The sequence below is a fragment of the Saccostrea echinata genome, unplaced genomic scaffold (assembly GCF_033153115.1).
Source record: "Saccostrea echinata isolate AGI-Se365-2 ecotype Australia unplaced genomic scaffold, CSIRO_AGI_Sech_v1 ptg000051l, whole genome shotgun sequence".
Lineage (NCBI taxonomy): Eukaryota > Metazoa > Mollusca > Bivalvia > Ostreida > Ostreidae > Saccostrea > Saccostrea echinata.
Window position 1 is genome coordinate 1220771 of NW_026889800.1, and position 13467 is coordinate 1234237.

Below are 13467 nucleotides of genomic sequence, written 5' to 3' on the forward strand. Positions count from 1 at the left end.
TATATCGAATCAACCTATGAACGAAAATAAATATTGTTAATAGAAAAAACGTCGTCGATGTATGTATATATTGAATTGAAGGCCACAGCAAGAGACTTCTTTCCATGTCGAAGTTTTGTAATTAATTGTTCTTTATATGAATACAAAACTAGGTCTGCTAATAACGGGGCGCAATTAGCACAATTGGGGATTCAGACAGACATTTCTCAAGAAATTCAAGTGTTATCAGCAGACAAGATTGATTGATTGATTGTGTATAGTTTAAAGTCCCATTGGAGAATGTTCACTCATTAAGAGACGTCACCGTATGTCGAAGAAAGACTACAAATTTAGACTTATACTCGGCACTCAGGGTCATTTAGCACTGGGTGATCTTTATCGTGCCAACGCCTACCGTGACACGGGACCTCGATTTTTAAGATCTCATCCGAAAAACCGATGATTTTCACTTCTAATGCCGGGCACTTGGCGAAGGAACAATCACTACCTTTGTTTACGTGTTAGGTTTGACGCGGCGCGGCAAACTAGAATCGAATCTGGGCCACCCGATCAGGAAGCAAAAGCCCATAAACAAGACTGAAAAATTTGAAATGCATTCTTAATTCAGACATGAATTTCAAACTTTTTGAAAGGTATGATATATTCATATTCATTTTCAAGCTTACCGTGTTTTCAGTACTTTGCATTCTGCATGATACGTCATATCTGATGTATTAGGTAGAGGAAATTGTATTGAGTCATTCAAAGCCTCTGTTTGATCTGCTGCGATCTACAATAAGTCATTATCTTCGATTATTTTTTTTTCGCTAAGAAATAGCTATAAAACCTCATAAAATTCGACACGTTTATTCATGGTAAATGTCAAACAACTTACTTCAAGATGTCCCCTAACCGGTCACGGTAGCCTATTGGTAGGGCGTTCGCTTTGTGATTGGAAGGCCCGAGTTGATTCTCGTTCGCTGCGCCGCGACAAACCTAAGACGTAAACATAGGTAGTGACTGTTCTTTCGCCAAGCGCAGGGCACTAGAAGTGAAACTCACGGGACTTTTGGATGAACGTTTTAAAATCGAGGTTTCGTGTCACGGTAGGCGTTGGCACGATAAAGAACCCTCAATGCTCAATGGCCCTGAGTGCCGATTATAGGTCTAAATTTAAAGCCCTTCACCAGAATATGATGAATTCTCTATAAGAGATAAAAATTCTCAAATGGGACGTAAAGCAACATAAATCAATCAATCAATCAAGATGTTCCCTTTTACAAACTTTAATACCCCTTTCACCACTTTCTGCCTTTTATCTGTTCCTCCTTGGATTCGGTTCCTCTTTGTCAAAGCTACAATCACGTTTTGACCCTGCTGGACCAAAACAGTAATTAACCTAATGTAACCACACTGGCCGGAATGTCTGGTGGACACCTCAGGCCATTATCTCCTAAGCTAACAAATGATGTCCGTTTGGGCACAAGATGTGATTCTTTCTTAAATGAAAAATAGTGTATGGACACGCCATCTGTGTTGTAACCATGCGCCCTCTACATATCTTTTCCCCTCCTTGTTTTACTGTGAGCATCAGAGAACGAATTTATTTACATGCTATGCTGTATAGCCAAAATTAGAGCTTAAGGAGCTGCTCACATTTTTAATATCACAAAGAGGAAACTTCCGAGCTCAAGTTATTTGCTCTGCGGGTTTGACATGTAAAGCAGTATCAGTGTAACCACACATCCTACAAACATAATGATTTCGGAATGATCCTATAAGTTATTTATACAGAAGGGCAAGGGGATAAAAAACCTAAAGTGTGTTGGATAAAAATCATATCCAATCCAAACTATGAAAATTCCTATATAGAAACATTTTATCGTAGACAGCATATGCCATTTAAACTATAATTTAATCTGTACAACATAATAATAAAAATGCAAATACGACAATTACTTTAATGATAAAAACACAGACACTATTTTGAAATATATATATCGAGTAATTACAATGATCAAACTGTAGAAATTAATAAGGTCATAAGTATATGAAATTTGGAGATAACGTACAGAGTCCATTCAAACAATACAAATCGGGAGCAGAACAAACACGGACCTCCAAAACATCAGAGGTGGGATCAGGTCCCATGGAGGAATGAGCTTCCCCTGCTGACCGGTCACACCCGCAGTGTGCCCTTGTCATGATCGGGAAAAAAACGGAAAAATCCGTAGACAATTCAATGTGTAAATTATGGCATGACTATTAGTCGTTGACGATTGAATTGTTAAAGTCATCATGTGTATCATAAAGCTTGGTTGTTAGGTTTCCATTAACGTCTTTTTCTAGTAAAATATCCAGATATGAAACAAATGTGTTAGAATATGTGGTATCTATTTATCTTATGTTTCTTTATGTATCTTCAATTACTTTTAATAATAAATAAACTATGAGCGCGCACTGTGTTTGTATTAGAGAGAGAAATAGACAGCTAATTCAGAGAAGTATATGCAAATATGGAGGAAGTTACTGCTATATCTGCAAGAACCAGGAACCAAAATGAATAAAAGTCAATGGCAGAGGACACGTCATTCCAGCTAATGTCCTCCTCATTTGCCTCCTTCGCCTTTCCTTTGTCAACCATTACCGGAAGGTCTATTCCATGCACACGTCTAGAGCATGTGCAGCCCGAGTCAGATCTCTTATGTATACACCTCAGACGATCCTTGAGCCTTACAATAGCACGGAGCTCCTTCCCAATTTCTCTTTCTGGCTTCCTGTGATTAATGCGTAGTTGTATTGACGTAATGACGATAATCATAGCACCAAAGAGAAGCTTGATGACGAGGTAAACTTCCATGTAGGAGACACTGTCAGAATTAACTGGAAGGTTCGAACTTACGATAGTTAGAAACACGACGAAGGTCAGGAATATCGTCACGGCGTAACCCATTTTCTCCCCAGCATCAGCTGGGATTATGAACACTACAGGGCTGAGGATACCCAGAAAAATTATAGGAAGAAACACGTTCATGATATAGTACAACGATTTTCGCTGAAGATGAATTATGAATGACACTGTCGGTTCAGAGCTTGTAAAGTCATTTACTGCATCTGTTGACGTCACTTCCCATACACTATTTTCCACAAAGTCATAAAATCCTATCTTATCTTTAGAAACTGTTAGATTTACTTCATATCGGTTGTAACTCCATGTCTTGAACTCTATTTTACATGTTTGCGAGTCGAAGGGATAAAATGAAACATTGATTTTACACTTCGTTTCAAAAACCATGAATGGGTACCAAGAAACCTTCCCGTTGCTGTTTACATTAAGGAAATAGAAATCTCCACCAAGAGGTTTGAAGGCCGTGAATCCATTACTCAGGACGAGATCCGGTATCCATAAGTCTTTCTGAAACAGTAAGTTACATTTAAATTAAAGACACAGTCAACGTAGTTTCGAACTTCATTTACTCAATGTATTTCTAATCACTCTGTATAATAAACGTTAACTACACAAATTCTGTGTCACCGGAGAAGAAAACTGTGCGCATTAAATAAGTATTGACAACGAGAGACCAATTTAAGATAGAGTGAACTGATTTTCCATGTAAAGTAGGAAATTCCAAAAATAAACATTTATTCATCTACGACAGGGTAAGATCTGAGTATTTGGTCTATTATAACGAATTAAGAGCTGTTTTAACGGAACTTTCGTAGAAACAACATCACATGAAACACTACAGAGACAAAATAAGAATCGACAAGTGTACAATATGTATATAGTTTCTTGTGATACAACAAAAGGCCTACAGTAGCACTTAGATACATAAATTTTAGCATTTGAGGTCAATAAATACACAATACTGCTTTATTTTGAATTCAGGGTTATAAATCCCTTGAGATATACAAGCAAGTGGCGTAAATGCTGAGCTTCGCCTTACATTCATCAACTGTCCCCGAACTTAAAATGTAGGTCACTATCAGCATCAGATGCATGCATCTAATTCAGTATCCCTGATTGCAATTGGTGTGAAATATGCCAGGTAAGCCAGTAAGTGGTTTAAAACACTGGGTTTAACTTAACCTTTAACAAGATCAGATCGCTGAAGCATAAAAAGTAGATAAGACGAGGATCTCTAAGAATGCTTCAAAGAAACCAATACAATTTGGTTTGAATCATCCTTGAAATAAGCTAGAAATAGATCTTGGCTCCATGCTCAACCTTTATTCAACAGACAAGGAGAGTGATGAACGCTAGACTGACAAAGTATACTGTGGAATCATTGTTCGTGGGGGACCAATGTTCGTGGATTTCGTGGGTCACCCTTACCCAGGCCACGAATTTACAAACCTTCGAACGCTTATTTTGATTCATTGAATCTACCGTATAAACGAGTTACCCACGAAATATCGTCCCCACAAACAAATAAAATTTTGCTTGCCCACGAACATTGACCCCTATGAATTATTATGATTCCACAGTATTCCGAAACAAACCGCTTGGATATAACTAATCAGATATTTTCTAAGTAAGAGCTATTAGTAGAGGTTTATTCTTTGTTAGGAACGAAATTTCTAAAATTATAAATTTAATAATCTAAATTAGACAAATATACAAGAGAACACTAATGAAACAAATCACTTTGTGTGAATTTCTTAATGAAAGTCTAAGTGATAAATTCTAATAACAGAGAGAGAGAAAGAGAGACGCGCGCGCGCATGCACATACATACATTGTACATCCAGAGAGAGAGGGGGAGAAAGAGAGAGAGAGTAACAAAAAATTACTATTGTTCACTATAGTTTACTATAGTTAACTAGAGTAATACTTTGATAGTTTGATTTACTTTAAAACTTTACACTAGAATTTTTTTAGATTAGAGCTTTGATCTTTCTCCGGAAACATATCAATTATGTAAATGTTTGAAATAATATATAAATATGCAGACAATACTTCCTTTTAATGTAAGAAAATTGCTTGTAGGTATTTAACAAAATAAAATATAACGATTTGATTGATTGATTGTTATACGTCCCATTCGAGAATTTTTCACTCATATAGAGACGTCACCATATACCGGGGATTGGGTTCAAATTCAAATTTAGACCTTTAATCGGCACTCAGGGCCATTGAGCAGTGAGCGATCTTTATCGTGCAACGCCTACCGTGACATGGGGGGGGGGGGCTCGGTTTTTAAGGTCTCATCCAAAGGACACCCAACTTTAACTTCAAAGTGCCGAGCGCCTGGCGAAGAAACAGTTGCTACCTATTTTTTATCGACTTAGGTCAGATTTGAACTCACGGCCTTCCGATCTAGAGCGAGCGCTCTACCGACTGAGTTATAGTAAAAAATACTATGATTAACTATCGTAAAACTTTGATTTACTTTAGTGAAAACTTACTGTAGCTAACTAAAGTTAACTTTTTGTTAGGAGAGAGAGAGAGAGATTTACCTGGTTAAACTGCATCCAATCAATTCTCGTTTCCGTTGAATTCCAGATTAACATGGCGTCTGTCCACCTGACGGCCAAGTATGCGGAAGTGACCATCTTCTGAGCTACGTCGTTGACGTCATTGATACTGGATATCCACAAACTGACTTTCATGGGCAGAGTCTGTCCCTGGTTCCGAATCGGGCGGATTTTACTAGAGTAGTTAGCCAGTAATCTATTGGTCAGGGCTTGGTATTCTTCTATCGTGTAAGATTGATGTGCAGATCTTACCCTCCAAATGATAGTGGAAAGCAGTAGAAATAAAATGGCCATTTTCAATTCAATTTGAAAAGATAATGTGACTTTTCAAAAAAAAGATGGGTTCAATGTTCAATGATGTTGAATAAACACCGTATTTATACAAGTTATATAATCATGTTCTGTCAAAATTTCCCATAGGAATAATTTCCATAGAATGTCCCTAGAAGATACTTTTAATATTTACCTTTAACTGCTGAGCAATCATCATGCACTATTCTCAACAGATATCTTTTTTTATAAAACTGTCAATTTACAGAGCCAATTCTACTCTGTCATTAAAGGCAGAATCTTACTCTTAATTGATGATATTTACATTTGAAGTGCCTGAATGTATTGTGGAAACATCGATGCTAATGAGAGACCTATATTACAGGTGAACTTTGAAAACCTGGCGCAAACATAAACAAAAACGGTGGACTTACGTTAATTTCTTTTCAAAGAAAAGGCTCAGAAACTAAAGACGTTACTACAGCTCAAGTCTGGCTGATTGAACATGTATCTTATATTTTGATTTTTCATAATGTGCCAAACTCCGCCTTGGTAAGGCACCAAATCAAGGCACCAATTAAAACCAGGGTTATTAGATAAAAAAGTATATATATATATATATATATATATATATATATATATATATATATATATATATATATATATATATATATATATATATATATATATATATATATATATACGAGGGGTTATCAAAAAGTTCGTGGACTGATGCGATAGAATTAATACTATGTAGTCTGTGCTTACAAAATTTATGAAAAACATAAATCAACAAATGTTTAAGAAATGTTGAAAATTTTAACTTGATACGTTGATAATTTGCCAAATTATTCTAAAATAAAAAAGACATTATATGATCACCCGGCGCTGTCGCCGTTTAGTTTCATGACGTCCGACAATGTCATTGTTTCTCAATATCCACTCCGTATACACTTATCTTGATGTGATTACCTGCATGGAATTTAGTAAGGACGTAAGTCCGTCTTGTTTATGTGACTTTATAATGTCATGAACAGCTGCTTTCAATGCATATAATATTATAAATGTATCTATACATAAGGAAAGATCCTCACTTGATTATACCAGAATACTTAGCTTGATGGAGTTCAATTTCTACCACACATGATCAACGTCACTTTTCGACGTGACTGATTTTTGACACCCTCACTACAAATTGACTTTAACTGTGCATCTTTCATCTCTCTGAATCTTTTCGGCTATTTAAAACGAGTACTCTGTGTGTGTTTTATTTTTCTGTAGCCCGTTTAAACATTCCCCAGGTCTGATACCAGTTTTTCCAGGTGCGAATCTTTAAAGAATGTTGGAAACAGAAACCCCTCCCCCTTTTTGACGTCATTTTTGAACCCTTAATTGTTTGTACACTCCATATAAATTTACGATAAAATTTCATAGAATATACAGAATGGGGTAAAAATTGCAAATTTTACGGAACAACTGTGTTGTACCACATGCCTGGATTAACCGGATTTTTTGACGACAAATGCTCATATCAAAAGAGTTTTTCTCAGTTACACTCAGGTAGAAGAAACGTCATATTTGAGGTTGCGCCGCTTGGACATACCATTGCTTACAAAAACAATAACAATTTATTAAAAAATAAAACTTATGATTTATTGTTTATTCTATCGATAGAAAAGATGATGCTAACTAAATGTGTTAAAATTCATTGATGTACCTAAAGCGGTTTTAATTTTATGGCGCTAGTCCACGAACTTTTTGATAACCCCTTTGATATATATATATATAATCTGTTAAACGCTACAAATTATTCGTTTTATTTTCATTTCTGTACATGTTTGTTGGAACCGTCGAAATAGAGGATTAGATTCTTCTTTATTATGACTTTAAGCTTTACAGCTTATCAGTATATACAATATAATACAATATACAATCGAATACAGTACAGAAGTGGATGATTTACAGGAGAACAATGTGTACGTACATAAATAATAATGAAATAAAAAGAAGTAAAATATTACAATTATTGGATTACAAGATCTCTTCGCCTCATGCTATAATAAATATATTTACCAAGGTTACACATATCCTTATAGTTCTCTGTATTGAACAATTGCAATAATTTAAACATGGATGGTTTTTTAAAGAAATTTTTTTTTAATAAATTTGTTTCGATAATCTGCATAAACAGGACATACAAGTATAAAATGATATTCATCCTCAACACAAGTATGACACGAAAAACATTTCCTCTGGGCTTTGTTAGTTTTATTATATCTCCCAGTTTCAATAGCTAAAATGTGTGAGGATAATCTTAACTTTGATATACATTTTTGAAACTTAACCGGAATAGATTTTTTAAAATAATATTGTAGGTAAAACCCATCAAGTAGATATTTATAGAAAGAACATTTCTGCGAACTTTCAATTTTAGCAAATATTCCTTGTTTAGCCTGATCCAAGATCCTTTGTTTAATAAATTTTAATGTAGCAGTATTAATTTGTTTACCCCAAACTTCACTTAAACCAAGATCATTTAAGCATTTCTTAACCTGAAAGGCCCAGTTTTTTTGTGCATGAGACTCACAATTAATATACATTTTTTCATAACAATTTCTAATGATACAGTTATCACTGGCTAATATATTACTCCAAAATTTTATCATTAAAAACATCCTTTTGTACAACAGAGGAAGTCTACCTAACTCAGCATAAACAGCTGCATTACATGTAGATTTTTTAACTCCTAGTATTTGCTTACAAAAGTCGAGATGAAGTTTTTCAACGTTGTCTCCTTTATGAATTCCCCAGATTTCTGATGCATAATTAACAATGCCTCCAATATAGCAATCAAAAAGTGATAATAAAGTTTCATGATTAAGAGACAAACCTCTAATGTTTTTTTTTCAATGCAAACAATGCTTTTCTACCCTGGTCAGAAAGCTGTTTTTCCGCCATTCTAAATTTATTATCATAATGGAAAATAATTCCCAAGTATGTAAATTGTTTAACAATTTCCAAAACATGATTACCAATAAACCATTTTTCATTAGATTTGATTTTGCCCTTATTTCTAAAGATTAAAACTTTAGATTTATCTACATTAATGTATAAATTCCCGGTTTTGCAATATTGAGACAATTCATTCAAAAGTGATTGCAGACCTTCAATGGTTTCAGAAAAAAGGACCATATCATCTGCATACATTAACAAAAACAAATTCAGTGACATTAGATCATATGACATACAGCCAGATTTTAAGAAACTCATTTCAAAATCATTCACATAGAGATTGAATAAAATTGGAGATAATACTTCTCCTTGCATCAAGCCAGTATTGTTACAGAAAAAATCACTCAATTGACCATTTACCACAATGCAAGATTTCACATTATAAAAGAGAGCTTTTATGACATTTAACAATTTACCTTGGATACCCACTTTTGATAACTCGATCTACAGTTTAGATTTGTCAATAGAGTCAAACGCCTTTTTGAAATCAATAAATGCACAATATAGTCTTTTACTTTTAGATAAGGTATTTGTAATCAAAGAATGAAGAACAAATATTGCTTCACGTGTACCACAATTAGGTTTAAATCCAAACTGTGCATCTGTGATAATATCATTACTTTTTGACCATTCTAATAATCTATTGTTTAATATTAAAGTAAATAATTTAGCCATATTACTGACAAGGCTTATACCTCTGTAATTGTCTGGGTTCTTATTGTCACCTTTTTTGAAAATAGGCACAAAGATGACGACCAACTTTTTGGGAAAAAACCCTGTATCTAATATACAGTTGAAAAGTTTATATAACAAAGGAAGCAGATATTCCTGGAATCCAATAAAATATTCATTCAAAATACCATCTTCACCATGCGATTTCCCCTGCTTTAAATTGCTAATTTCGGTTTTAATTTCATCTACACAAATTTCTTTATCCAGTTCATCAAAAACACATTCACCACTTACATGTACAACATTTGAGTCACCAATTTCATCTACTTTAGTGATACCTTTGAAGTGCTCATAAAAATCTTTAAATGATACTTTTGGAGTTGCTTTTGATCTTTTAATAAATTTGGCAAAGAATTGTCTGGGGTTATTTTTCTTCAAAATGTTTAACCTGTTACCTTCAGCTTGCTTGTACAGTCTTTTTAGCTTTGCTTCTGCTTTCTTGTAAATGTGCTTTTTGTTAACCAATTCTAAGTGATTTTCTTTATTTTTACAACTATTAAATGTACGTAAAGCTATAATATAATCTCTATAAAGGGATTTTAAGTTTTTATCAAACCAGGGCTTATCGTTTGAAGATAAGCAAGTGGGATGCTTTGACCTACTGCTAGAAGCTCTAGGGTGATGATCAATTATATTTAAACGAAAAAATTTACCAACATCGACATTCAACATATCAGTAATTTTTGCAATACAATTATCCAGATCGCTTTGAGTTGAAATTACATTAAAGTTCACATGAATATTGCTTAGTCAGATTTAATATAAAAACAATGACCTAACAATTAGTATGAAATACCTCAGCCAAAATACGACCCAATGACTGCTTATTATTCGGAAGTAAGTTTTTAAAAGTTAATTACAAGTAATTAACCATATTATTCACACATTATTTTAAGACCATAGAGGGATTCAAATAAATATAGAAATAGTTAACTGATTTCTTAAAATATCAATTAATTAATTTTAAAAGAAATGATAATATCCTGAAATACAATTAGATATACCACATATATTAAATGGGATTATCGTTATAGTAGATTTTTGATAGAATTATCTTAAAAGTAGATATCTAATAGAAATATCATAACAGTAGATATTTAATAGGATTATCGTAATGATAGATATCTAGTAGAATTAACATAATAGTAGATATTTAATAGAATTATCGTAATAGTAGATATCTAATAGAATTATCGTAATAGTAGATATTTAATAGAATTATCGTAATAGTAGATATCTAATAGAATTATCGTAATAGTAGATATCTAAAAGAATTATCGTAATAGTAGATATCTCATAGAATTATCATTTTAGTAGATATCTAATAGAATTATCGTAATAGTAGATATTTAATAGAATTATCGTAATAGTAGATATTTAATAGAAGTATCGTAATAGTAGATATCTAATAGAAATATCATAATAGTAGATATCTAATAGGATTATCGTAATGATAGATATCTAATAGAATTATCGTAATAGTAGATATCTAATAGAATTATCGTAATAGTAGATATCTAATAGAATTATCGTAATAGTAGATATCTAATAGAATTATCGTAATAGTAGATATTTAATAGAATTATCGTAATAGTAGATATCTAATAGAATTATCGTAATAGTAGATATCTAATAGAATTATCGTAATAGTAGATATCTAATAGAATTATCGTAATAGTAGATATTTAATAGAATTATCGTAATAGTAGATATCTAATAAAATTATCGTAATAGTAGATATTTGATAGAATTATCGTAATAGTAGATATCTAATAGAATTATCGTAATAGTAGATATTTAATAGAATTATCGTAATAGTAGATATCTAATAAAATTATCGTAATAGTAGATATTTGATAGAATTATCGTAATAGTAGATATCTAATAGAATTATCGTAATAGTAGATATTTGATAGAATTATCGTAATAGTAGATATCTAATAGAATTATCGTAATAGTAGATATTTGATAGAATTATCGTAATAGTAGATATCTAATAGAATTATCGTAATAGTAGATATTTAATAGGATTATCGTAATGATAGATATCTAGTAGAATTAACATAATAGTAGATATTTAATAGAATTATCGTAATAGTAGATATCTAATAGAATTATCGTAATAGTAGATATTTAATAGAATTATCGTAATAGTAGATATCTAATAGAATTATCGTAATAGTAGATATTTAATAGAATTATCGTAATAGTAGATATTTGATAGAATTATCGTAATAGTACTCACGGAAGTGTCATCATACCAGTTTATTCTCAGAAAGCCTTGGATTAGCTGCGACGTCATAGCTTGCTTGCTAATATCATCGTGTTACATACCTCATAATAGGAAAGATCCGCCTATTTTGATTTGTTAAGGTTGTTTGTTCCACATGTTCTGAAAATCAGCAGAGAAGTCACTGAAAATTATTACAGAAATGCTGAATTCACAAAGAAATGTAAATATATCCATGTTATTCCTTCAAAATTCCTCATACAGTTTAACATATTATATATGGAAACTATCAATTCTCAATCCTTTTCAGAAACGTGAATAAAAGTATCAATTTAACATTTTCTAATTGAAAATTGATCAACAAGTACAATTTAGGGTAAAAACAGATAAAGGTATCTAGACATTAAAAAAAAAAATTCTTCTGTACTTACGCGGATTTTAGTTCTATTAACACCAATTGTTATTAAACATTGTGTAAAAACTTTTTGATTTCATTGCAAGATATCAAAGATCACTTCCAATTTCATTTCAATAAACGTTGGTTCATGCATCTAAGGCAAGATTAAAGGAAATTCCATTTCTTTAAAATATACATATATTTTTGTATTTCTATACTTCATATATACTACTCTACTTCTCTACTACTTCTCTACTTCGTATATATGTATTTAATTGTACATGTATTTGTATATACATATATATGTATATAATTTTATATGTAAAAATATACATATACTTATGTATTTCTATGTCTACTTTTTACACGACCGCTTCTAGACTTCAAAGAACCTAAAATCATTTCAAAATGCATGAAATGAAAATTGTTGCACGAAAAAGTTTTAATCTCAAACTTTATTTTGAGACATATAAGCTCACACACATATAAAACAAAACATTCATTATATTTACATTTTACATCTTTAAAAGCAGCAAAAATACATTCAATGTTTGAATTTTCACTAACATCTCTGTAGACTTATTGTGAGGTCACTCTAGTGCAAATTTCTCTGAGTGTATTTCTACGCGTTAGCTATACAGTATACCCGAAAATGCCATTTCAATTAGTTTTATAGTTTGTTAAGTGAGAAAAAAAAAGTGAAAATAACGATCAGTGATCAATCTACAAAAACGAAAATCCACAAAGAATACACATCTGTGAACAAGACATAAAATACGGAGCCCCGGAAATTCTAGAGCTGGAATCAGGTTCCTGTATCACATCAAATGTAAATATATCACTGTAATATCAAGTTATATCACTGTGATATCAAGTTATATCGCTGTAATATCAAGTTATATCACTGTAATATCAAGTTATATCACTGTAATATCAAGTTATAACGCTACGATTTCACATTATATAACTGTAATGTCACATTACATCTCTGTGATGTCACATTATATTAATGTAATATCTCGTTATATTACTGTAATATCACGTTATATCACTGAAATATCAAGTTATAACGCTACGATTTCACATTATATAACTGTAATGTCACATTACATCTCTGTGATGTCACATTATCTTAATGTAATATCACGTTATATCACTGTAATATCACGTTATATCGCTACGATTTCACATTATATAACTGTAATGTCACATTACATCTCTGTGATGTCACATTATATTAATGTAATATCACTGTAATATCACGTTATATCGCTACGATTTCACATTATATAACTGTAATGTCACATTACATCTCTGTGATGTCACATTATATTAATGTAACATCACGTTATATCACTATAATATCAAG

The 13467-nt window shown here is 32.1% G+C and overlaps 1 protein-coding gene across 1 annotated transcript; it reads right to left on the minus strand.

The window, feature by feature from the left end:
* Positions 1 to 2440: 2440 nt before the first annotated feature.
* On the minus strand, positions 2441 to 5751 carry LOC133203451 (neuronal acetylcholine receptor subunit alpha-6-like). The gene is made up of 3 exons (XM_061339230.1): positions 5440 to 5751; positions 2668 to 3394; positions 2441 to 2634 (listed from the first exon to the last, which is right to left on the minus strand). Exons 1-3 carry the CDS (start codon positions 5749 to 5751, stop codon positions 2471 to 2473), a joined length of 1203 nt encoding a protein of 400 aa, XP_061195214.1. The 3' UTR covers positions 2441 to 2470.
* Between the last annotated feature and the right edge of the window lie 7716 nt (positions 5752 to 13467).

What these genes read in the sequence shown, in the direction of transcription:
- LOC133203451 (XM_061339230.1), bottom strand. Translation starts at nt 5,751, where the DNA reads ATGGCCATTTTATTTCTACTGCTTTCCACTATCATTTGGAGGGTAAGA. An exon ending in ATTGGATGCAGTTTAACCAG is followed by an intron (nt 3,395 to 5,439) that starts GTAAATCTCTCT and finishes TTACTGTTTCAG; the next exon opens with AAAGACTTATGGATACCGGA. An exon ending in ACATAAGAGATCTGACTCGG is followed by an intron (nt 2,635 to 2,667) that starts GCTGCACATGCT and finishes TGCATGGAATAG; the next exon opens with ACCTTCCGGTAATGGTTGAC.